The following is a 27317-nucleotide window of genomic DNA, read 5'->3' on the forward strand; positions in this document are numbered from 1 at the left end:
TCGATTTCACAGATGACAAATTACACAGAAGAAAAAAATATACAGGGCCCCAAGGCAAAAAGACCAGATTATTTATAAAAAGTAAGAAAAGTAAGCCGACATCATATTTCTCAACTACAAGATACAAAGCAAGATATCAAGGAAGAAAGTTAACAGCCTTGAATTTTACTTTCAGCCAGGCTCCTTTCAAGAATAAAGGTTACAGAAAAATTTGAAATGTGTTAAGAACTCAGGGAATACGGTTAATTCTAAGCTCCTTCTGAGAAATGCACCAGTGACTAAACCTGATTTCAAGTCTTACTATAAAGCTACAGTAATCAAAATAGGATGGTACTAGCAAAAGGATAGAAACAACCAATGGAAGATAATATTGGGTTCAGAAAGAGTCCTACACATATGTGGTCAATAAATTTCTGACAAAGATGCCAAAAAAACTGAATAAAGAAAAAACTGTCTTTTCAATAAATGGGCTAGAATTACTGGATATTCATACACAAAAAAATGAACCTTGATCTATGCCTGGCAAGATAGAAAAAAACAAATTAATAAAAGTACAGGGCTTCCCTGGTGGCGCAGTGGTTGAGAGTCCGCCTGCTGATGCAGGGGACACGGGTTCGTGCCCCGGTGCAGGAGGATGCCACATGCCGCGGGGCGGCTGGGCCCATGAGCCACGGCCGCTGAGCCTGTGCGTCCGGAGCCTGTGCTCCGCAACGGGAGAGGCCACAGTGGTGAGAGGCCCGCGTACAGCAAAAAAAAAAAAAAAAAAGTACAAAACTGTACACAGTGAGTTCAAAATGTATAGTCATGTACACGAACTATACTTTGTATGATATAGAAAAATAAACTCACAAAACAATAAACCTTCTAGAAGAAAATACAGGGGAAAAGCTTTATGATTTTGAGTTAAAAAAGGGCACACACCATAAAAAAGAAAAACTGATAAACTGAACTTCAGCAAAACTAAAAACCTGTGCTCCTCAAAAGACACTGTATTGATAGTAAAATGAAAATACAACCCACAGACTGGAAGAAAATATCTGTAACATGTGTGTCTGATAAAGGACTAATTTCCAGATTATATAAAGAATGCTCTCAATTAAGAAGAAGAAAACAACCTAATTAAAAATCAGGCAAAGATTTGCAAAACTGAAGTAGAAGAATGTTAAGTAACTTGCTTACTGTCACAGAGTCAATAAGTAGCAATACTGGAATTTGCAGGATAAGAGAACAGTAATATATAGAAGATTTATATGTTACATAATTTTTGATGGCCATAACTTTGAATATTCACCTGCTCTTCCAAGGTTTCACTTATAGATGTTGCTAGTTTCAACAGCTCTTCTGAATCTTGTTGGCATCTAGGATTCAAAATAAAACACCCCAATTTCAATGTTCTCAGTTGCTATAAACAGTAGGTCATATTCAAAACTGAAATTTAAGAAATATGTTGAAAACCTGTGGATTACAAAGTGCTTACTGATTTTAAGGTAACTGGTTTATAAATACATTACTTCAAAATTACATCAAAATCATGCTCACCTAAGAACAGTATATAATGTTTAGTTTTAAATATACATGGCAAAAACTTTTTGCAACAATACCAGGAGGTAAAAAATTCTATAGTGGATTCATAATTTAATAATTCTCAGATTTTTTATTTTAAAAAGTTATAGCTTTTGAGGACTTCAAAATAGGAAAATTCTTATTTAGTATAACTCCATTTTTATAAATTGATCTCTCCACTCCTACCAGGAAGAAGACCAGGTCAGAAGTGTTTATACAGTTTGGTGTATCTAGTGGTATTACAATTAAAAAAAAAGTTATTTCAAACAAAGAACATTACCCAGTATTTGGCTTGCGACTATAGTTCTCCTGAAACTGGTCCAAGGCAAGCATGGCTGAGTGAATCTCTAAAGGTGCCTATTTAGAACATTAAAAATTGGTCAATATTTATTGAGTGTGTAATATGTGTCAGGCACTGTGCTAATGCTTTTAAGACATTATTTAATTTAATCATTATAACAAATGTATTAGCTTATTACTATTATTATCTTTATATAACAGATAAGGAAGCTGAGACTTGACTTCAAGGTCATAAAGATATATTTAAACAAAGATCTAAGGTTTTTTTCCCTCTCCCGTTGCGGAGCACAGGCTCCGGACACGCAGGCTCAGCGGCCATGGCTCACGGGCCCAGCTGCTCCGCGGCATGCGGGATCTTCCCGGACCGGGGCACGAACCCGCATCCCCTGCATCGGCAGGTGGACTCTCAACCACTGCGCCACCAGGGAAGCCCAAGATCTAAGTTTTAAGCCCAGGCTCTATGACTAGTTTTTATTAGGTTATCCATATGAAACAAAGTATTACCAACTGAACAAAGGAAACAAAATGTCTGTACAAGAGCACCGAATTCTTTTTCTTTATTAACATTTACAAATTTGGGAACTGTTAATATCGAATATAATTCTTTACTTATCATAAATACATTCACTGCTACAAAACTGATCCAGTGATTTAAAAAAAACAGAATAAATGCTTCCAAAGTTTTTATGGAAGAACTATGTATTATATAAAACTCTACATGGTTCAGAAAATTTTTAATATGATCACCTTTGCATAAATTAATGAAACCACCTTTATACTATCAAACCTGGTATATCATTATAAAAGTAAACCTTTTTCCTATTATTTTAACATTTCCATTATATAAATTCCTATTTTTAATCCTTTGGCATCAGCTCTAGATACATGAATACAACTTTTATTTTTAAAAAATCTGACAGTCTGACAGAAATCTTCATAATCCCTTACCAATCCCCACCCGCCTTTCTCAAACCTGCAAAGCATTTATTTACCTCAGGTTTGCTAAAATCCGCAATAAGGCACTTTGGATGTTTTATCTGCTTCTCTAATGGTTCCTAACAGAAAAAAACAAAACAAAACAACAGAAAAAAATCCACTATTACTTCGGAGCAAGCACATGACTACTTGACAAACTACACAGAGCACTAAAAGAAATGGCTCCCTCCCAAAGGTCTGAAATAAATAAGGTTGGGCTAATATGTTTTAACTGAAATATAAAACAGCTACCATTCACTGGTTACCCCTTTTTGTATTATCACACTTTATTTTTTTAATGTTACATGCAACTAGATAACCTGCTCCAAATAGTAAATTTGGGAAGAATTGGTACAAACATTTGTAATACTTGAAAAAATCTATAATCTTAGTCAAAGAGCTACCACATTTTTTTGATACCAAGTTATCAGGACTCGTTATGCCTGACATAACTTGAATGAATACCCAGTTAAAATTTTCTGTGTGGAGCAAAGAACACACCAAGGCCAAAAAACCCAACCAACACTCCACCACCACCTCTGCCCCCCCAAAAAAACAAACCCAATCTGAAATTTACTTGAGGCATAATTAAAAATTGGGGTAAATGGCAAGAGGAAGTAATGCACAAATCTTCCTACAGCAGATTTGACTAGCTGTAGCATTTTAATCTGTTTAGCTCTAACTTTGGCTTGAACAAAACCTTGTAGAGGACTTTAGTTAATAATTGTTCTGGAAAAGAAAAGGCAGTCAAGTTAAAACCTTGAGAACTTGCAAGAAAAAACAGAGACTTATTAGACAGCTTATGCTGAGAAGTGGCCTAAGGATTTAAGCAGCAAGAGGCTCGCTGGTTCCTTGATACAAGTAGCCTCTACATTCTCTCTATACGGATACTTACCTTTCCTTCCAATGCCAGTTTATGGGAATTATTTAACATTTCTAACATATTACACTATTTCTTTTTTTTTTTTTTCTTTTGCGGTACGCAGGCCTCTCACTGTTGTGGCCTCTCCCGTTGTGGAGCACAGGCTCCAGACGCGCAGGCTCAGCAGCCATGGCTCACGGGCCCAGCCGCTCCACGGCATGTGGAATCCTCCTGGACCGGGGCATGAACCCGCGTCTCCTGCATCGGCAGGCAGACTCTCAACCACTGCGCCACCAGGGAAGCCCCTACACTATTTCTTGAAATCCAAAACATTAAAAATTTAAAAACCTGGATTAACAAATATGATAAATAAAAGAAATATTCCTTTTACTTCAAAAATGTAAATAACTGAGTAATAAAACAGAACATATACTGAATCAATGCTTATTAAATCTTTCAAATACATATTAATTATATCTTTTGTCTTAGGAAGTAATTATAAGAAGTATAATCAACTCTTTGATGATTCACAAAGGAGTAGTTCCTTTGTGAACTATATAGATGGGTATTGTAGCTGTAAATTTTTTTGCTGCTATCAGTTTATTTCCATAGATTGATTCCATTTTCCTGAAAGTGGGTACAAATTAAAAAACAAAATCTGTTCAGCCTTTGAATTACTTTTATTGCTTTTTTTCTCCCTGCCATTCTTCTGTAAAGAAACATTTTTTTAATCAGAAAAAAAAAATACTTACAAAGAAGAATGTTTTAGGAGTCTTAACTTGAACAGCTATCCCTCCATGTAAATAAGGTTCCAGTTCTCTAGTATCACCAATGCTAAAAGAAAATGGTGATACCACTAAAAGGAGGAAAAAAGAAAACCATTACATACTGATATAAGTATTTAAATTTGAAGGTTTATCATCATAAAGATGTTAATTTTTCATAGTTTACAAAATTAAGATCTCAGTATAAATCATTTTATTTGGTGGTGGGTGGAAGTGTGGGGAGCTAGACAGATTATTTTTCCCATACAAATATAAGGACTTAAGCAAAAATGGCCAAGAAAACTTGGAAGGAAAAAAAAGGAATGAGAGGTGCTTATTATTAGATATTAAAATACTTTATAAAGACTCAATAATTAATATACTGATACTTTTTATATATATAATTCATAATAATTAAAACAGTATGATACTGGCTCATGAATAGACAGGCAGACAAACAGAATAGATTATTCAGTAACAGACCCACAAGGGACACAATTAAGGTGGTACCTCAAACCAGCAAAGAAAAGATACTCAATAAATCTTTCGGAAAAAAAGCCATCTGGGAAAGTATTCCAAATGGATAAAAGTTTTAAATATCAAAAACGATGACAAAAAAATTATTAGATAAGAGCATAGGAGAAAAATTTCTTTAAAACTTTGCAGTAAGGAAGCTTTTCCTAATTATGACTCAAAAGAAAAAAATTGAAAGCTTTGACATCATATACACATAGAGCCATCACAAGCAAAGTCAAATGCCAAACTAGAAAAAAATTTTTGCAACTCATATTAAAAAAAAAAACTCAGCAAACATGCCCTATATATTAGGAGTTCTGGGGAAAAATAACAACTCAGTGAGAAAGTGGGCAAAGGACAGATGATTCACATTAAAGGAAAAAGAAATAGCTCTAAAACTTAAGATACTTAATCTCATTCATAAAATGTAAAATGCAAATAAAATTTATACTATACCACTTTCAATCATACAGGAGACTATTCTACAATTACTGATGTGAAAAGACCATCTAGATGTTTAATTTAATGAAAAGGCAAAGGGTAGCTCTAGTCATAATATGTTACCTTGCATGTAAAAATGCATAAGGAAACCTGGAAGGGCACACAATAAACTAAGAATAATGGACAGGTAAGAATGAGTGGGAGCCATAGGTGGGCAATAAAGTTTTCACTATAAACATTTGCCTTCTTTTTTTTTTTAATTAATTAATTAATTTATTTTTGGCTGCACTGGGTCTTCATTGTGCATGGGCTTTCTCTAGTTGCGGTGAGTGGGTCTACTCTTCATTGCGGTGCATGGGATTCTCACTGCGGTGGCTTGCCTTGTTGCGGAGCACGGGCTCCAGGTGTGCAGGCTTCACTAGTTGTGGCATGCGGGCTCAGTAGTTGTGGCTCGCGGGCTCTAGAGTGCAGGCTCAGCAGTTGTGGTGCATGGGCTTAGTTGCTCCGTGGCATGTGGTATCCTCCCGGATAAGGGATCGAACCCGTGTCCCCTGCATTGGCAGGCGGATCCGTAACCACTGTGCCACCAGGGAAGTCCCCCTTCTATTGTTTTTGAACGATTTGCTTATTCACAAAATTAAATTAAATAAATAAGGTTTATATATTAAGTAGACAGAAAAGGTCAGCAGAGTAAACATCAAACTTAGCTGCTGTTACTTCTGGAGTAGAGGGGAGGTCTGAACTAGAACTCATTTTTAACTCTACCTAAACATAAATACATATATATATCTAGAATAAGCATATATTGTTTTAGCTATTTAAAAATGTTTTTCAAATAACAGAAAATTACTTTAGAGCAGTAAGTACCAACTAATAAATGTTAAGAAAAAAAAAGTTTCATAAACTGCTACTCTATTCAAATATTCTCTCTCTGCCCAAAGAATTTTTGGTACAAAATGTGGGTTTTATTTTCATTCCTTGATATCCAGTGGCTTCTCCTGTTAATATATACATATAGCCTCAAGATGCAGATCCAGCACCACAATCCACCATTGCATGGCCCCCAACACAACAAAGGATAATCCTAAATAGTTAGTTGAGTCAATTTTATGCAAAAACAGATAAAAATTCTTTAATATCAGTGATCTCAATCTATATTTTACATACTTAGATACAGTCTGGGAAACATAATCCAACAGTTTTGTTACCAAAGATTTTTTTTTTTAAATATTTATTTATTTGGTTGCACCAGGTCTTAGTTGCAGCAGGTGGGCTCCTTAGTTGTGACTCGTGGACTCCCTAGTTGTGGCATGCAAACTTTTAGTTGCGGCATGCATGTGGGATCTAGTTCCCTGACCAGGGATCGAACCCTGGCCCCCTGCACTGGGAGCAGAGTCTCAACCATTGTGCCACCAGGGAAGTCCCCAAAGATTCTCAAATATAGATCCAAAGTTGTTTTGGTATAAAGAGTTCGTAACAGGGACTGATTTTTTTTTTTCTCTCTCCTAAGGATCCATCTTGTAGTCATTAAAAGAAAAATAAAAGTAATCCATTTACTAGTCTATACACTAATCACATAATTATACTTTTAGATGCCCTAAAGATAAAACTGAATCACTCTCAACTGAACAGGTGTAAACACTGCTGTCTCTGAGTTACAAGACATCTAGCAATGTCTTTAACTCTTTTAAATATGGCTGGAGGAAAATCACAAACTACGCAGACTAACGCTGCTATAAATTCATTATTTTCAACTTCAAATGGATCCTAAATGAAGCCTGATGATTTTTCGATTTTTTAAAATGTTTATTCTCCTCAAATCTCTGGCCTTACCACCTTACCTCTCCTTTGGGTCATGATTTCATCTCAGTCCACTGACAAAACAGATTCCTACAGCTTCCTGCCAATAAATCCACAAATCTGCCTGCAGTAACATCCATTCATCCCTTTATCCAAGCCACTGGACAAAAACATATATCTTCACTTGAATACTTCACTGTCACCTCACCCAACAAGCCTAGACTGTACTCATTATCTCTCTCCAAAACCTGCTCCTCTTCTTGCACTCCCTAATGTGTAAATAAATAAGGTGCCAGAATCTTCGCTCACCTACCATGAAGTTTTCTCTTAAATGTCTTAAGACTCTTGCTATCTCAACTCCCACTGTCACCCTGCTATATTATATCTTTAAGTTCCTTGAATTCTATCTTGCTTCTTACTGTTTGTCTCTGCACAGAATATTCTTTTCATCATCTTCGTAAGCCAATGCAATCAATTTTAATCAAGATACCCTGTCACCACTGCTGCTGTACCAAAAGTGAGTAGGTTTCCTTGCTAAGGTTAGAGCTCCCAGAACGCCTTTTCTCTCTTTATACCATCACTGCTGAATGTTAGTATCCCCTCACTTGGATTAAATGTCTTGAGGCCAAGAATTGGATCATGTCTGTCTGAGCTAATGGTGTGTTCTTGACACTGAGTATAGTGTCTGAACTGTAAACATGCTGAATAATGGATAAGTATAAATGAATTAATAAAACACATAAACTTACCAGTTATTTGTTGTGTAGATCCATTTAAGCCTGTCATTCCATTAATTTCTCGAAATGTTAGGAATTGTCCTGTTTCAAGTTTGTGAGGATGATTTTCAAGGCAAGTGACAATGCCAGGATTAGCCTAGAAATAGGAGTAATATACTAAAAAACAAGTCCATGTATTCCTTTTTTGTACAAATTCCAAATCTCACACAAAAAGGAACATATTATCATAAAATTCTCAAAATAACCAAAATTCCAAGCCATTCTTCTCCTTCCATATTAAAAGCAATGCTTTAAAGAATTGTAACAAAATAGTGACTTATCATTTTATTATGTGATTTTCAAACTTATTTTATTATGAATGTTTAAAATATAATTTCTATGTTTGGGGGAAACAGATTCCACAAGGGAGTTCAAATATTTCACAGATGCAAAGATTCTTGTGATTTATAAAAACATTCAAAGTGACTGAATGGTAAGTTTCAAAGTCATTAATGACAGACTCTGTACATAAAAGATGAGTCTAACTTTGAAGATCAAAGAAATGTAAGAACAGAGGATGGAAATTTAAAGCCAGGAAAGTGGTAGTTTAAAGCTTATCCAACATTTAAAGCAAAGAAATATTATGTATCCCTGCTTATCAAGATAAAAACAGGAAGGAATTGGTTTAACTCATCTAAAAGGTGGATGAGATAGGTCAGACACCAGGAAATTTCCTAACTGCATATAATCCATCACATTGCTTGAATAATGTGATAATTTAATTTACATAAAACCTAATGGAATTATAATTCTCTCTTTCATAAGTGTGTAGATTCTAAAAATTCTCTTGCTGTTTAAGGGTTTGAGAAATACAATTATGATCACAAACATGTAGATAAAATTAATGTAATGTGGGTTTACTAATATCTCAACAAGAATAGAATTCATAAGGACTTTAAGGAGAAATAATTTACAGATAAGTTAAATGGGAACATTCATGATATTTGTCTAATTTTTTATGATAACCTTCATATTTCCTGCACTATTCAATAAAAGACAATATCAGTGCAATACAAGATCCCTTGGAGCTTATTCTAACTCTATAATATTCTTAGGGACAAACTAACAATAACTAGAGAAGGTAAAAGGCTGAACAATAACCATTCTGTAAGCAAAGAGATACACAAAATGACTTTTCAATGAATTTTTTCTTAAAAAGGGGTGAGAAAGGCAACATTACACTGGCTTTAAAAAGAAAGCATAAAGATAAAATCACAAATACTATTCAGTCAAAGTATATTATCATTTCCTTATGTTTGGTTTCTTTTGAGCTTTAATGTAAATTGATCATTAAGAGTGCAAATAAAGTTAATGATTTAGGCTAAACTACAGAAAGAGTAGTAAAAATGGATTATAATAATTTCTCCAATTCTTTCAGGGAATAAAAAATTAAGCTTGCATGATATTAAGAGAACATGGTTAGAAAATTCAGAGTTTTTGATTTGAAGGTTAATTAACTCTTAAACTTTTCTCATCCTCCAAATAATGTTTTAGAAATATAACAAATTAGAAAAGCTTTTGTTTATGATGACTTAAGTGTTCATCTTCCTGGAGTCAGAGTGTTGGGCCAAGTGACTTATGACATACTTAGTACATCTATGATCTGATACAATCAACAGTTCAGTAAACACTGACTCACAATTCATGTCCCATAGGAACATGACAGAAAACAAAATTAAAATTAATGACATAAGCAAATGTTCATCAATTGTTAAAAAATGTTAGATGGAATCCAGAATACTCTCTCTTAATATTCTAACTTCAATTTTAAACAAATAAAAAATACTGCATATTACAATATTTTGCTAGTATCACCTTTTAAAAAATAGTTTTCACATCAACTTAAAAAAATCAATCATATACATATACAATAATATATGTATATAATCATACTTGCGTTATATTTGAAATGAAAATCTCTTTTGGTTCCTCTCCTGTTGTATCTAAAACTTCAAATTCGTCACCGAAATCACAAAACAACCGTGACCAAATTCCATGTATATCTGCACTGATGAACTGTGAAATGAAGAAACAAGTTCAAGCTTATACATTTATATAAAGAAAAAAAACCCCTCAACTATCTTAGGCCTTTTGGTGACAATTTTATTTATAATTAAGCATATTATTTGAGGTATAAAGTGACCACAAATATGATAATTTGTTTGTAAATTGGTTTTGGAATCAAGGATTTTGATATTTCGGACTGGATATCTAGTGTTAACAAAATTAGAAGCAACATCAGCACACCATCATTGTACATTCTATAATTTTTAAATAACAAAAATTCGTGCCTTGCCCTAAAAATCAAGCACAGAATATGAGAAAGATAACTTGGTTTGACGGTCTAGCAGTGAATTCTTACCTTTCATTTTAGAAAAGAAGAATGGAGTGTCCATTGACCAAAAGCGGTAGAGTTGAAGGAAAATAAAACAGCTAGAAACTCAGAGTGGCGTCAACAGGAAAGGGGCTGAGGTACTAACAGTGCACATCGAAATTATGAAAGGTAAGAATCAGATTCTTAAACACAATCATAAATGTTTTATTGAAAGTGATTTTTATAACATTCTCCAGTCTAAGAAAATGTAAAGAAATTATTTTTGTGCTCAGTTAGTTTTAGACATACTGATAATAAAGAAAAAGTCTTAACCTGTAACACATATGATCCTGTATAAGGTGATATTTTTCTAACAAAAACTAAAGCCAATCATATTTGGGCATAAGAACGTAGCCCATTAAAATAATTTATACCACCTATTATATGAGGTAGTGAAATACCTAACAGAAGACTACCTCCTACTTGATCATGCACTGCCTTTACTATCAAAATAGGTACCTACAGCACTTTTTATGAGACATAAAACTGAGAAGAAATTTATAGGCTTTTTTTTTAAGCTTAAAAGCTGCAAACTCAAGGACAATTTCTTTCTTTGCAAAACAACTTTAAAGTATGAATATACGCATCAATCACATAAAGATTTTACTTTACAACCTTGTGTAATTATTTTGTAAAACTTTTTTTTTTTTTTTTTTGCGGTACGCAGTCCTCTCACTGCTGTGGCCTCTCCCGTTGCGGAGCACAGGCTCCGGACGCGCAGGCCCAGCGGCCATGGCTCACGGGCCCAGCCGCTCTGCGACACGTGGGATCCTCCCGGACCGGGACACGAACCCGTGTCCCCTGCATCGGCAGGCGGACTCCCAACCACCGCGCCACCAGGGAAGCCCTATTTTGTAAAACTTTTGTGTTCTGTTCTAAGTTTACTGACTACTCTGTCTTATTCATCTACTTAATTTAATTTGTAAAACAACACAAATGTTATACAGAGTATAAATATGCTATGTAAGTATCACAATCCAAAGATTTTCAGCACATCTATTTTATACAGTATGATGATAGTTTAGTGCCTGTCTCAAAGGAACAAACAGCATTTTCCTTTTGCCAAAGGAACAAAGGACCCCACGAAGGAGGTGGAGTTAGTAATATGTATGCAGTTGTAGGGGATGAATTATGATTTTTCCCATCTAGACCTCTTTCCATTCTTCTCAATGTCATCACTACTTAACAATACCTAATTACTCTGAACAAAAATCTAGGAGTCATTCTTTATCATTCTTTCCTTCACAACGCTTACTCATCCATTCTCAATCCCATTAGTCTGTTTTTACAAAAGATACCTCGAATTCAATGACTTCTCACACTCTCTATTCCCATCAAGGCACAAGTATCTCTCACTTGGACTACTTACTGCATTAGCCCCTAACTGGTCTAGCCACCTCTACTCTACTGTTGTTACAATTCAACAGTTCTCTTTCTTTTTGGTTTCACGATCCCTTCACATTCTTAAAAATTACTGATGACCCAATTAGATTTTATTTATGTGGGTTATACCTACTGATATTTACTGTGTTAGAAAGTAAAACCAAGAAACACTTAAAAGACAAGAACACACACACATTCAATTAGCTGTCAGAGCAATATCACCACATATCAAGTAGACTTTGTAAACTCTATTGCACCCCATAAGAGAATCAGAGTGAAAAAAGCAAATAACATTTCAGTAATATTATAATAGTTTGACTTTGCAGACCCTATGAAAGGGTCTCAGGGACCCTCAGTGTCCTTGGACCACACTTCAAAAACCAAAATTAAAAAGTATTATTGATTGTCCTCATGTAAAAAGTTTCTTATATAACTCACTGAAAAGCTATAAATTCTAATACTGAAAGTGCTTTTCCTTTGGTAAACTATGTGTCATTATTAAGTGATACTATTACCTTTACTGGAGGGCACTGAGAACGGCAAAAGTCATTGATCTTCTTCTGCAATGATAGTTTGATCTCAGTCAATACTACACACTGTTGAGAAGAATACAAGAATTAAAGATTAAAAAATAAACAATTATTTTGGTAATGTACAACTTCTAAATCAGAAGCATTTCAGTTTGCACTATGCTAAAAATACCTTGTTTTCTTGGTAAAAAATACTATCGTATTGTACTCCATTTTAAGGTCAATACCTTCAGAGGTACAGAGTAGCAAAAGTAAAAGTAACATATACAGCCATCTCTAGGTATCTGCAGGGGATTGGTTCTAGAACTCCCTATGGATACCAAAATCTGCAGATACTCAAGTCCCTTACATAAAATATCATAGTATATACAGGACAAAACCTGCCCACATTAAATTCAATTATCATCACAATTAGAGGCAAACCTTAATATCCTATGTGGCATTTACACAACCCAAATGGTTGGAGGTTTTTTTTTTTTTCCGGTATGTGGGCCTCTCACTGTTGTGGCCTCTCCCGTTGCGGAGCACAGGCGCCGGACGTGCAGGCTCAGCGGCCATGGCTCACGGGCCCAGCCGCTCAGCGGTACGTGGGATTCTCCCAGACCGGGGCACGAACCCGTGTCCCCTGCATTGGCAGGCGGACTCTCAACCACTGCGCCACTAGGGAAGCCCCTTGGAGATTTTATTTTACCTGTTACTGCCATGGAGATGCTTAGTCATCAAAATATTAATTAAATGCTATCTTAAAACAACTACATTTTCAAAGAGATACATTAGTTGGCTGAGCTTTCTTTTACTTTTACTTCAGAGATTCAACAGATTCACAATATTACAACTTTTATTTATGACAGTGCCACCAAGTTCTGTTATTTAAGATAGCAAATTATAATTTTCAATGCTTACTTTAATTTTTTATCATCACCCTGTGAGATAAGTAGAGAAGGTTTTAAAATTAGATTTTATCATAGCTAACTTAAACTCATAAAGGTCAAATATTTTCTTAGGGTCATTTATCTATCAAGTGGCAAAAGCAGGTTGACACGCTCAGTCCAGAGCTTTCCTTACTGCTGGTTTCCATGAAATGGGATAACTCAGTTTCACTACAAATAACCAGGTATGGATTTAGTTTTATCTAGCTTAGAATAGGGTGTGATTCCTACAGAGCGGTAATCCTCCATGGATCTCTTACTGTTTATATATCTCTCACTGGGTATGCCACGAATGCAAGGCTCTGACCATTCTTTACGTGGGCTGTTTCTCAGGATTGTATTTGCCTTGTGCAAACTTGAGAAATGAGGTAATGTCTCCCTCTGGGACAAAGAGCAAGCTTGTTCACTGCTTGCTATAAAACAGCAAGTTCCCCAAGCTCAATGTTCCTTTCCTCTAAAGGAACCCACTACATTTGCAGGCATCCGCTGAGCCCTCTGCACTGCACAGGTGGGATTTGGAGGAATGCAGGAGGAAACAAGGCAAATATCATGCTCACACATTTACCATGCTCTAAGTAATAAAGTCCTTAGTCTCTGATCCAGGAATCTCATGTTTTCTGCCAGCATCCATGAAACTGTAACAGGCTAACTTACTGGCTTGCAATTAGGGTAAAATCAAATCCTATTAGACCCAGTACATACTGAGTCTAATTTGTGTTTCATCAATGCTAGAAAATTCTCAACCATAATTTGAATATGCCTTTTTCTAGAAGTCCAATCTCACGAATTAGACCTTTTTATTCAAGCTCTCATTTCTTTTAATTTCTCTTTAGTATATTCTCTTATTACTGTGAGCTGTAGTTTTTATTTTTAGATTTAATTCTATTTATTTATTTATTTTGGCTGCATTGGGTCTTCGTTGCTGTGCATGGGCTTTCTCTAGCTGTGGCAAGCAGAGGTCACTCTTTGTTGCTGTATGCAGGCTTCTCATTGTGGTAGCTTCTCTTCTTGCAGAGCACGGGCTCTAGGCGTGGGGGCTTCAGTAGTTGCAGCACGCGGGCTCAGCAGTTGTGGCACATGGGCTCTAGAGCACAGGCTCAGTAATTGTGGTGCACGGGCTTAGATACTCTGCAGCATGTGGGATCTTCCTGGACCAGGGCTCAAACCCCTGTCCCCTGCACTGGAAGGTGGATTCTTATCCACTGCACCACCAGGGAAGTCCCTGTGGTTTCACGAATCTCCTCAGCTCTATCTTTCGATTTATTAATTCTTATTCCAGTTGTATCTATCCACTGTTTAATATATTCATTGTTTTAATTTTTAGGACTATATTTTTCATTTCTAAAAGTTCTATTTGGTTATATCTGCCTGATTGCTTTCAATAGTGTCTTATTTTCCTGTTGTATATTTAATCCCTTCTTGTAAGATTTAGTCTGTTTGAACATCTATATTTTATAGTCCCTATCCAATAATTCTATTGTCTGAAATTCTTGGAGGTTTATTTCTATTGTTTGTTATATCCACTGACTCTTGATCATGCTGAACTGCTTTTTCCTGTCTTATTATTTTGTATTATGAACACCACCTCATAGGAGCTTTACATATTAGAATATACTGTGGCCTGGTTGAGGGTATATGCCTCTAGATCTTCTGTTTCTGTTTGGCATTCCAGCATATCACCAGCTTAGTACTACGCTTTGTGTGTGTGTGTGTGTGTGTGTGTGTGTGTGTGTGTGAAGATATTTATTGTGTACAAGATAGTTTACTGTCTTTTTCAAATTCTAAACCCTGTATAATTCATTCACTCATTAGGCTAAAAGAGGCCTTAAGAAGTTATTCAATATAATCTCCTGAATGCAGGCAAGTCTACATGATAATGTGCATAGAATTAAAATCAAGATTTAAAATCTTTAAAATCACAAGGCAACTTCACAGCTTTCTCAATCACACTTGTTTCAAGACATAACAATCATCTCAAATATGTTATACACAAAAAATTATTGATCGGACATTCACAAAATATGCTTTGAATGAAAATAACATAGCAACAATTCACTCAGAGACACCTATATGGCAAAAACTATACCATAATACAAATCAGAAATAAGAGTTTAGGGTGAAAATTTGAAAAAGGTACAAATTTAAGGGCTGATAACCTAACTTTTCTTAAACTTACTGCTCTCTGTCTCCAAAGTTGTACTATATCAATGACAGTCTTCCACAGTGCCTCTTCTCTATAAAAGGTGAATATACCAAAACCAGTCCAACTGGGTAGTCATAGATTGTAACTAATGCAAGTCAGTTTTGTAAGGTGTATTTGATATTCCATCTACATAACCAGGAACTGTCTTAAATAATAACCATCCTATATTTAACCACAACCATAAATCTCATTCTGAATCAACCGAAGAAAATGCCCCAAAATTCTGATTTAATTCTATTTGAAAACCAATTCATTTCCATATAAACCATTTTTTAAAAAAGCTGGAATAACATTCTGAATTATTCATAATCCTGGGAAATCATTAACTTGGGCAGTGGTTGGAAACAGCATAAAAGAAATTATCAACCAACTTCTCTCACCCCTTATGTAAGAAAGAAATGTTACTTTAATAGTTAAGAAGGCAATGAATTGGCTGACAAGGGCCCATGGTCTATGGATGAATCTAGAGATGGAATTAGGGAATGGGACACCAACTTGTGTTGAGATGTAGAATCTTCAATATTTACCAAATCTTTTCCAGAGGTAATACCTTTGCTGGCTTGTCTTTTTTTCTCTCTGGTGAAACTATAAATTCTGAACTACCAATGCTCAATTTCTGTGACATTTCCACCACTGACACTGGAAAAAGCTTTGTTTTACAAAAAAATACACAAAGTACATTTTTCTGAGAAGCAGATGAACAGCTGGGGTATTCTGTGGATTTTTTTTTTTTACCACAGCTGCTAACAGCCATTTGCTTAACTCTGCAACAAAAGCAACTTGAAAGAAAGACGTTTCCACAGTTTAAGGAAAAGAACCAGACCAAAAAGGATAAGGGAAGCTGATGGAGAAAACTGTAACATCCAAATGGTGAGGTCCTTAGGTTAATGATGCACTAGACTTACAGTCACACATTAGAGTTCACTCAGTATGACAAACACTAGGTCCATCCACCTCACTACAAACAACTCAATTTCGTTTCTTTTTATGGCTGAGTAATATTCCATTGTATGTATGTGCCACATCTTTATCCATTAATCTGTTGAGGGACACTTAGGGTGCTTCCATGTCCTGGATAGTGTAAATAGAGCTGCAATGAACATTGTGGTACATGACCCTTTTTGAACTATGGTTTTCTCAGGGTATACGCCCAGTAGTGGGACTGCTGGCTCATACGGTAGTTCTATTTTTAGTTTTTTAAGGAACCTCCATACTGTTCTCCATAGTGGCTGTATCAATTTATATTCCCACCAACAGTGCAAGAGGGTTCCCTTTTCTCCACACCCTCTCCAACATTTAATGTCTGTAGATTTTTTTGATGATGGCCATTCTCACCAGTGTGAGGTGATAGCTCATTGTACTTTTGATTTGCATTTCTCTAATGATTAGTGATGTTGAGCATCCTTTCATGTGTTTGTTGGCAATCTGTATATCTTTGGAGAAATATCTATTTAGGTCTTCTGCCCATTTTGGGATAGGGTTGTTTTTTTGATATTGAGCTGCATGAGCTGCTTGTATATTTTGGAGATTAATCCTTTGTCAGTTGCTTTATTTGCAAATATTTTCTCCCATTCTGAGAGTTGTCTTTTCGTCTTATGTTTTCCTTTGCTGTGCAAAAGCTTTTAAGTTCCATTAGGTCCCATTTGTTTATTTTTGTTTTTATTTCCATTTCTCAAAGAGGTGGGGTCAAAAAGGATCTTGCTGTGACTTACATCATAGAGTGTTCTGCGTATGTTTTCCTCTAAGAATTTTATAGTGTCTGGCCTTATATTTAGGTCTTTAATCCATTTTGAACTTATTTTTGTGTATGATGTTAGGAATTGTTCTAATTTCATTCTTCTACATGCAGCTGTCTAGTATTCCCAGCACCACTTATTGAAGAGGTTGTCTTTTCTCCACTGTATATTCTTGCCTCCTTTATCAAAGATAAGGTGACCATATGTGCATAGATTTACCTCTAGGCTTTCTATCTTGTTCCATTGATCTATATTTCTGTTATTGGCCAGTACCATACTGCCTTGATTACTGTAGCTTTGTAGTATAGTCTGAGGTCAGGGAAACTAATTCCTCCAGCTCCGTTTTTATTTCTCAAGACTGCTTTGGCTATTCGGGGTCTTTTGTGTTTCCATACAAATTGTGAAATTTTTTTGTTCTAGTTCTATGAAAAATGCCAGTGGTAGTTTGATAGGGATTGCACTGAATCTGTAGATTGCTTTGGGAAGTAGTCATTTTCACAATGTTGATTCTTCCAATCCAAGAACATGGTATATCTCTCCATCTGTTTGTATCATTTTTAATTTCTTCCATCAGTGTCTTATAATTTTCTGCATACAGGTCTTTTGTCTCCTTAGGTAGGTTTATTCCTGGTATTTTATTCTTTTCGTTGCAATGGTGAATGGGAGTGTTTCCTTAATTTCTCTTTCAGATTTTTCATCATTAGCGTATAGGAATGCAAGAGATTTCTGTGCATTAATTTTATATCCTGCTACTTTACCAAATTCATTGATTAGCTCTAGTAGTTTTCTGGTAGCATCTTCAGGATTCTCTATGTATAGTATCATGTCATATGCAAACAGTGACAGTTTTACTTCTTTTCCGATTTGGATTCCTGTTATTTCTTTTTCTTCTCTGATAGCTGTGGCTAAAATTTCCAAAACTAAGTTGAATAACTGGTGTGAGTGGGCAACCTTTTCTTGTTCCTGATCTTAGTGGAAATGGTTCCAGTGTTTCACCATTGAGATCAATGTTGGCTGTGGGTTTGTCCTACATGGTCTTTATTATGTTGAGGTAGGTTCCCTCTATGCCCACTTTCTGGAGAGGTTTTTTTTTTTTTTTTTTTTTTTCCTGGAGACTTTTTATCATAAATGCATGTTGAACTTTGTTGAAAGCTTTTCCTCCATCTATTTTTTTTTCTTTTTTTTTTTTTGCGATACGCAGGCTTCTCACTGTTGTGGCCTCTCCCGTTGTGGAGCAACAGGCTCCGGACGCGCAGGCTCAGTGGCCATGGCTCATGGGCCCAGCCGCTCCACGGCATGTGGGATCCTCCCGGACCGGGGCACCGTGTCCCCTGCATCGGCAGGCGGACTCTCAACCACTGCGCCACCAGGGAAGCCCTCTCCATCTGTTGAGATGATCATATGGTTTTTCTCCTTCAATTTGTTAATATGGTTTATCACATTGATTGATTTGCATATATTGAAGAATCCTTGCATTCCTGGGATAAACCCCACTTGATCATCGTGTATGATCCTTTTAATGTTCTGCTGGATTCTTTTTGCTAGTATTTTTTGAGGATTTTTGCACCTATGTTCATCGGTGATAATGGCCTATAGTTTTCTTCTTTTGTGACATCTTTGTCTGGTTTTGGAATCAGGGTGATGGTAGCCTCAAAGAATGAGTTTGGGAGTGTTCCTCCCTGTGCTATATTTTGGAAGAGTTTGAGAAGGATAGGTATTAGCTCGTCTCTAAATGTTTGATAGAATTCACCTGTGAAGCCATCTGGTCCTGAACTTTTGTTTGTTGGAAAAATTTTAATCACAATTTCATTTTCAGGGCTTGTGATTAGATTGTTTATATTTTCTATTTCTTCCTGGTTCAGTCACGGAAGGTTGTCACTTTTGTAAGAATTTTTCCTTTTTCCAGGTTGTCCATTTTATTGGCATATAATGGCTTGTAGTAATCTCTCATGATCCTTTGTATTTCTTCAGTGTCAGTTGATACTTCTCCTTTTCATTTCTAATTCTATTGATTTGAGTCTTCTCCCTTTTTTTCTTGATGAGTTTGGCTAACAGTTTATCAATTTTATTTATCTTCTCAAATAACCAGCTCTTTCTTTTATTGATCTTTGCTATTGTTTTCTTCATTTCTTTTTCATTTCTTTTTGGATCTGATCTTTATGATTTCTTTCCTTCTGCTAACTTTGGGTTTTTTTCTTCTTCTTCCTCTAATTGCTTTAGGTGTAAGGTTAGGCTGTTTGAGATTTTTCTTGTTTCTTGAGGTAGGATTGTATTGCCATAAACTTCCCCTTAGAACTGCTTTTGTTCCATCCCATAGGTTTTGGGTCGTCGTCACTTGGTTATTTAGTAGCATACTGTTTGGCCTCCTCACGTGTTTGTATTTTTTAGTTTTTTTTTTTCCTGTAATTGATATCTAGTCTCATGCCATTGTGGTCCGAAAAGACATTTGATACAATTTCAATATTCTTAAATTTACCAAGGCTTGATTTGTGACCCAAGATATGGTCTATCCTGGAGAATGTTCCATGAGCACTTGAGAAGTGTATTCTGTTGTTTTTGGATGGAATTTCCAATAAATATTAGGTCTATCTTCTTTAATGTGTCATTTAAGGCTTGTGTTTCCTTATTTATTTTCATTTTGGATGATCTGTCCATTGGTGAAAGTGGGGTATAAATATCCCCTACTATGATTGTGTTACTGTTGATTTCCCCTTTTACAGCTGTTAGCATTTGGCTTATGTATTGAGGTGCTCCTATGCTGGGCGCATAAATATTTACAATTCTTATATCTTCTTGGATTGACCCCTTGATCATTATGTAGTGTCCTTCTTTGTCTCTTGTAATAGTCTTATTTTCAAGTCTATTTTGTGGATATGAGAATTGCTACTCCAGCTTTCTTTTGATTTCCATTTGCATGGAATATCTTTTTCCATCCCCTCACTTTCAGTCTGTATGTGTTCCTAGGTCTGAAGTGGGTCCCTGGTAGTCAGCATATTGTTTTTGTATCCATTCAGCCAGTCTATATCTTTTGGTTGGAGCATTTAATCCATTTACATTTAAGGTAGTTATCAATATGTATGTTCCTACTGCCATTTTCTTAATTGTTCTGTGTTTGTTATTGTAGGTCTTTTCCTTCTCTTGTGTTTCCTGCCTAGAGACTTTCCTTTAGCATTTGTTGTAAAGCTGGTTTGGTTTGCTGTATTCTCTTACCTTTTGCTTCTCTATAAAGGTTTTAATTTTTCTGTTGAAACTGAATGAGATCCTTGCTGGGTAGAGTAATCTTGGTTGTAGGTTTTTCTCCTTCATCACTTTAAATATGTCCTGCCACTCCCTTCTGGCTTGCAGAGTTTCTGCTGAAAGATCAGCTGTTAACCTTATGGGGATTCCCTTCTATGTTATTTGTTGCTTTTCCCTTGCTGCTTTTAATATTTTTTCTTTGTACCTAATTTTTGATAGTTTGATTAATATGTGTCTCGGTGTGTTTCTCTTTGGATTTATCCTGTATGGGACTCTCTGAGCTTCCTGGACTTGACTATTTCCTTTTTCATGTTAGGGAAGTTTTCAACTATAGTCTTCAAATATTTTCTCAGACCCTTTCTTTTTCTCTTCTTCTTCTGGGACCCCTATAATTCAAATGTTGGTGTGTTTAATGTTGTCCCAGAGGTCTCTGAGACTGTCCTCAATTCTTTTCACTCATTTTTCTTTATTTTGCTCCCTGGCAGTTATTTCCACCATTTTATCTTCCAGCTCACTTATCTGTTCTTCTGCCTCAGTTATTCTGCTACTGATTCCTTCTAGAGTATTTTTAATTTCAGTAATTGTGTTGTTCATCACTGTTTGTTTGCTCTTTAGTTCTTCTAGACCCTTGTTAAATGTTTCTTGTATTTTCACCATTCTGTTTCCGAGATTTTGGATCATCTTCACTATCATTACTCTGAATTCTTTTTCAGGTAGGTTGCCTATTTTGTCTTCATTTATTTAGTATTGTAGGTTTTTACCATGCTCCTTCATCTGTAACACATTTTTTTGTCATTTTTTTTTTTTTTGTTGGGTGGGGTTGTATTCCTGTCTTACTGGTTGTTTGGCCTGAGGCGTTCCAACACTGGAGTTTGCAGGCAGTTGGATAGAGCCGGGTCTTGGTGCTGAGATTAGAACCTCCGGGAGGCCTCACTCCGATTAATATACCCTGGGGTTTGAGGTTCTCTGTTAGTCCAGTGGTTTGGACTCAGAGCTCGCACCACAGGAGCTCGGGCCCAACCTCTGAAATAGGAACCAAGATCCTGCAAGCTGCAGGGCGTGGCAAAAAAAAAAAAAAAAGAAAGAAAAAAAAGAAAGATTAAAAAGCAGTACAATATCAAAGAATAAAAAACAAAATAAATTTAGAAAGATAAAAAATATATTAGGAAAAATAAAAATATAATTGAAACAACTGCCAGAAGGTAAAATAAAACCATAACAGAAAAAGAAAGGGGCGGGGCAGGGGGCAGAGGAACAAGCCAAAAGAAGAGAACAATAACAAGTATAAAGAATAAAATAAAATTAGAAAAATAAAAGATTAGGAAAAATAAAATATAAATGAATGAACAACAGTGAATCAACAAGGTAGAATAGAACTTCAATCTAAAAGAGGAAAAAGGAAGAGAGGAAAAAAATGAAGGAAAAAAATAGCCGTGGCTATGGGGTCGGAGTTTAGGCAGGGATGGAACTTAGGCAGGCGTGGGGTTAGGGTGGGGCGGGACCTAGGCTGGTGCGGGAGGTGACGTTTGAGCATGGGGCCGGGCCTAGGCTCAGGACCCACACAGCTGGAAAAGGCCTTGGGGGCGGGGTTTAGGCAGGGTGACGTTCAAGCGTGGGGCGGGGCCTTTGCTTAGGACCCAGTCTGTGGGGCTTCCTCCCGTCCTCATATATGTCCGTGGTCCACCACCGGTGCTTGGTAGGTGCCCTAGTTGTGCAGAGACACGAATTCTGCATCCTCCTAGTCCACCATCTTGATTCCACCCTCTGCCGAGTACCTTCTTGCTTCAGTTTCTGATATACCCATTTCCCCGGGGCCATCGGGCAGGCTGGCTCCTGACCGGTGCGCACACTCGTGCTGGTGGTCACGAAGACCGGAATTCTGCACCTGGAGAAACTTTTCGGCCAGCCGGGCAGCCACAGGGAGGTGGACAGGGGCAGTACTATGTTTTGTGTTAAGTTCTCAGCTTGCGAAATTTTAGAATACAACGGATTATAAAGTTTACTCCAAACTTATGTGAGGGCAGGCCTATCGTTATGAACTCCCAGAGAAGATTTTTTTTTTTTATTCAGAGCTCAAAAGAAAACAGACAAGCTTCTTGTTCTGATGGGCAAAGATTGTTCTCCTACACCCTTTCGTTAAGGGTGTAGCTTTCTGAGGTTCCAGAGAGTTACAAAAGGTGGTATGTCTCAATTACACTTTTCCATCACATATAGACAAATATTTATCGTTTTTGTGTGACCATTAATTCACAAGAAATGTGGTTACTGATACAGGCAAACCCTGTCCCTGAAAATGACCACAGCCAACAGTTAACTGGTCTTCTGTTAGCTACCTATTCATTTTTGGTCTCTGAGCACCTCCCTTACATATTCTGACCTCATGTAATCATTGAAAAGGAAGTCTATTAAGCAATTCTATTGTAGACAGTCTATGAAGCATCTCTGTAGCAGGATGGATTTCAAGCTATCCAGTCAAGAATGGAAGTCTACACTGATTTTTAAGTGGGTGTGATATTATGATTATAGTAAGAAATATATATTTTGGTCTTCATCCAAGGTTCCTGCCACATAGCTCCTACCACACTTGTAATTTCCTATATAAGAGCTATAGGTGCATCTTTTGTTATAATATTTAGTTTTGTCCTATTTCCTGAAATAGCTTCAGAGTGATAAAGATGAAGTGAATGTCTTGTTATTCATAACAAGCCCTTTCAGCCACACCTGAGTTTATGTTAATGAGGGGCTTTTGGAAAGCCCCTAAGGATGGGGGCTGGTTGTTAGAGGAACCAACCTTAGGATGTGAGGTTCAGAACTTTCAGCCCTATCTCCCAGACCTCTGGGGCTGGAGACTGACTTAATCACCAACGGCCAATGTGTTACTCATTCATGCTTACATAATGAAGCCTCCACAAAAATCCCTGAACCAGGAGCTTAAGAGAGCTTCCAAGTTTGTGAACATGGCATACCTGGAGAGGGCATGGGAGCTTGGCAACCCTTTCCCTATACCTTGACCTATGAATCTCTTCTATCTGGCAGTTCTTGAGTTATAGCCTTTTACAAAAAACTGGTGATCTAGTAAGTAAACTCTTTTCCTGAGTCTGTGTGCTGCTCTAGCAAATTAATTGAACCTGAGGAAGGGGATGTGGAAACCTCTGATTTATAGCCAGTCCTCAGAAGCACAGGTAACAACCTGGACTTGAAATTGGAGTCATAAAGGGGTTGGAGGGTGTGGGTTCTTGTGAGACTGAGCCCTTAACCTGTGGAATCTAACACTATTTCTCCAGGCAGACAGTATCAGAACTGGATTAAACTGTAGGACACCAAGCTAGGTGTCCAGAGAGTTGGAGAATTGTTTGATGGTGTTGGGGGGAAAACCCACATGCATATAGTCACACAAGTGCCAGAAGTATTGAGATCTTAAAGAAACACAGGAGTGCTTTTCCCTAGACGATGGATAACATCATAATTTAATCACAGGGAAAATCAGGGTCAATCTAGTCACTTTTAGAACTTTCAAGGTGCTGAGAAATTTTGTTTTTATTTGTTATCTGACTTACACTGAATTGTTGGTCCACATTATTTACTTCCTTGTTCCTGGGTTATACATTACTCTCTGCCCATGGCCTTAGGAAGAGTATAGTGTGCTTTCCTGCTCCTTCACTTTGGGTTTGTCCATGTGACCTGCTTTGGCCAATAGACTATTAATGGAAGCAACACAAACAGAGGCTTAAAATGTGTTTGAATGGTTACACTCACTCCTTTGCATTTCTGCTATTGCTATGAGACCATGTCTTAGGTAGCCTCTTGGTCCCAGAAGAGAGGTACACGGACCAGAACCCAGATTGTGGAGTTCAAGTTTAGCCTAGAACAGCAGAACTCAAACTGACATGCAGATGCATGAGAAAGAAATACATGTTGCTATAAACCACTAAATTTGGGTAGTTTTTCATGTACATTACTGTGAAAATAGCTGACCAATATATTTACTTTGTGAGTAGTTACTAGGCCCTTTCCCTAAAACGAAGCACTTGAAACGTATTAGTCTAAGTCTTTTTACCTGAAATTTTTTGAGCTGCTCAACAGACTAGGTTAAATTAGTTATACTATATTAATACATAATGATTTGCCTTGGAGTCTGTCAATAACATCTAATATAAAATGGAGTACCAACCTGGTATTTATGTAAGAAGGAAAGATCGGTAGTTTCATTTAAAGGAATAGAAGATGATGTGACATGAACATATGGATTTAATTCTGCAATACGTTGAAGTACAGCTTCAGCCCTAAAACAAGAAAAGAAAAAGAAAAAAGGCTTTTACTACTCTTTTGTTCAATAAATATACTCAATCTTTCAAACTTGGACACTTTGATGACATCAGAAGAACGTGAATGTTACAAAGTTTCATGGGAATTTAAACTGGAGAGGAATAAAAGAAGTTAAAACTTATTTTTACTATACAATCTTGAGATGTAGCACACTGTCATATTCCATAGTAAGTCACATAATCTCAAAGTGTACCCTTATAGTCAATGCTCCTTAAGGCTCTTAATGATTCAGTAATAATAAAGACCTACTTAAACAATCTTAAATAAATGCATTTCTAGGTAGCAATGTGAATGTATTAAATTTTTGACAAATATAAATAATTAAATGTCAACACTTACTTATCTACAGTAGAGTGAATTTATGGTTATGAGTTAAACAACTATGATTGAACTGGTGTTCTGGATACAGAAAATATTCTAAGTAACTACAACAGTAAGAAAAAAAAAATCCTATGATAATACATCAAAATATCTTATCTTCACCTGTTTCTCATACTAACAACATCATCTTCACAGAGAAAGAAGTTGGTTCCTAGATCCCATGCTTGGCATTCTTCTGTATCATGAATTGTAAGTGCCTTCAAAAAAGAGAAAACTATCTGTTAAAGTCAGGAGTAAGACAAGGATGCTCACTATTTCCAATACTATTTACACTGACTTGGAAGAATTATCTAATTAGACAATAGAAAGTAATTAAAGTCCTAGTAATTGGAAAGGTTATAAAGTTAGATCCATTCACAGACGATATGACTATATACATCTGGAAACCCAAAAAAGTTCATGGAAAAACTACTTTATTTTTTTTTATAACGCAAAATAATTTTTTAATGCTGGTATATGATTTTTTTGGTAGAGATTACTGTTACATTAACTTGAATATAGCTTCATTATTCAACTGTCAACTGTGAAGTGAGATAAGACAAATGTTAAAAGCAGTGTTTTGATTACTTAACACAGTAAAATTGTAATTCCAAGTTACAGAGACGTTCATGTAACGATAGTTGTATACTGATGACAATAAGAATAATACTTTCCACTTATGACATTTATCAATAACAATTCTCAATTAATTAAGTAAAAAATAATTAACATGATGGTAATATTGTAATTCCAAATAGATATACTATATGCTTGCTGTAGGTGTATGTATATGTACTTTATTTTTCAGATAGTACTGAACCCTAGTTGACTTTAAAAAAAATGAATAAATTAGGCATATTACCATGCACTTACATCACCAGGGTGCCTTTATGCTATGTGAAAAACTACTTTAAAAAACAGTAAGAGAATTTAAGTTTAGAAAAGTAGCACATTATACAGATCAACATATATACAAAGATTTTAAAAATTCACATAAACTAACATTTCCAAACGGTCATGTTCTAAGTAAGAAAGAAAACTGACTAACTGGAAAATATATTTTTAACTTATATTTCAAGCCACAAATCTTATAGAAAAAGGGGCAAGGTATATGAACACAGAGTATACTGAAAAAGAAATACATAGGGCCCTTTAAAATATTGAAGCATGTTCAACCTTGCTCAAGAATGAAACACCTTTTCTCATTCATCAGAATGGCATAAATCCAAATTGGTGAGAGTGAAGTAAATCAGGCATTCTCATACATTACTGGTGGGAATATGAAGTAGCACAAAACCTCAAAGGAAAAAAAATTGGCATTCTTTAGCAAAATGACAAGTACATTTCTCCTTTGACACAGCAATCCCACTTTTAAGAATCTATCACAAAGACACACTGGAAATAATACAAAAATACATATGTACAAGACTCTTAGCTGCAGCACTATGTGTAATAGCAACAGACTGAAAATAATCAAAATGTCCACCAATGAGGAACTGGGTATAATTACGTATGATACATCAACACAACATATATTCATGCAGCTATGAAAAAAATAAGTGAAAAAATATATTTATCACTATGGAGTAATACCAGGATATGCTGGTATGTGATAAAAAGCAAGGTAGAAGCATGGCACTTTACCTAAGAAAGGCAGGTGGGGATAAATATGTACATACACACATACAGATTTGCATGTCTATATGTATGTATTTGCTTATATTTAAAAACAGATTAAAAAAAGAAGGCAATCTAATAAGGGAAGGAGGAAATAGGGTAGAGAGATGCTAGACTTACCTGAATATACTTTGCTTTATAAATTTGACTTTGAATTATATGCCTCATATAATAATAAAATTAAATCAAATTAAAAAAGCAATCCCTAAAAATCCAAAGTAAAATGAATAAATGGACAAAACTATCTATTTGAATTTGTTGCATAATTACACAAAGGAATTATTTAAAGTGACTTAAGAAAGCAGTTAATTTGTCTGCCAAATCCAGATGGGACACTAAGGATAAAACAATTTATCTTAAACTGTTTTCAATAATCATATTGTTATTAATAATGCTGGAACTGTTATTCCAAAACTATGTCATAGATATAACAGGATATAATATAGGATAAAGCAAATAAGTAATCAGGTTCATGTCATTAAGACCCAAAACCTTATAGTAAGAGAAGAGAGACAAATATAAAATCTAAGAAGTAAATAAGTAAGTTCCCTGTAATCCTAAACTT

General features: G+C 35.9%; 1 protein-coding gene across 2 annotated transcripts in view; it reads right to left on the minus strand.

Moving 5' to 3' along the window:
* The window catches only part of UBA6 (ubiquitin like modifier activating enzyme 6), a 79820-nt gene that overhangs the window by 32241 nt on the left and 20262 nt on the right, over positions 1-27317 (minus strand). For both annotated transcript variants that reach the window (XM_079919169.1, XM_079919170.1), the window contains 9 exons: positions 25199-25293; positions 24561-24672; positions 12270-12350; positions 9891-10013; positions 7971-8094; positions 4453-4556; positions 2856-2918; positions 1844-1920; positions 1292-1358 (listed from right to left, as the gene is read on the minus strand). In XM_079919169.1, coding sequence (XP_079775295.1) covers positions 1292-1358; positions 1844-1920; positions 2856-2918; positions 4453-4556; positions 7971-8094; positions 9891-10013; positions 12270-12350; positions 24561-24672; positions 25199-25293 — 846 coding nt within the window. The remainder of the gene's footprint in view (positions 1-1291; positions 1359-1843; positions 1921-2855; positions 2919-4452; positions 4557-7970; positions 8095-9890; positions 10014-12269; positions 12351-24560; positions 24673-25198; positions 25294-27317) is intronic.

Source organism: Stenella coeruleoalba (assembly GCF_951394435.1).
Source record: "Stenella coeruleoalba genome assembly, chromosome: 4".
In the NCBI taxonomy this organism is placed as follows: domain Eukaryota; kingdom Metazoa; phylum Chordata; class Mammalia; order Artiodactyla; family Delphinidae; genus Stenella; species Stenella coeruleoalba.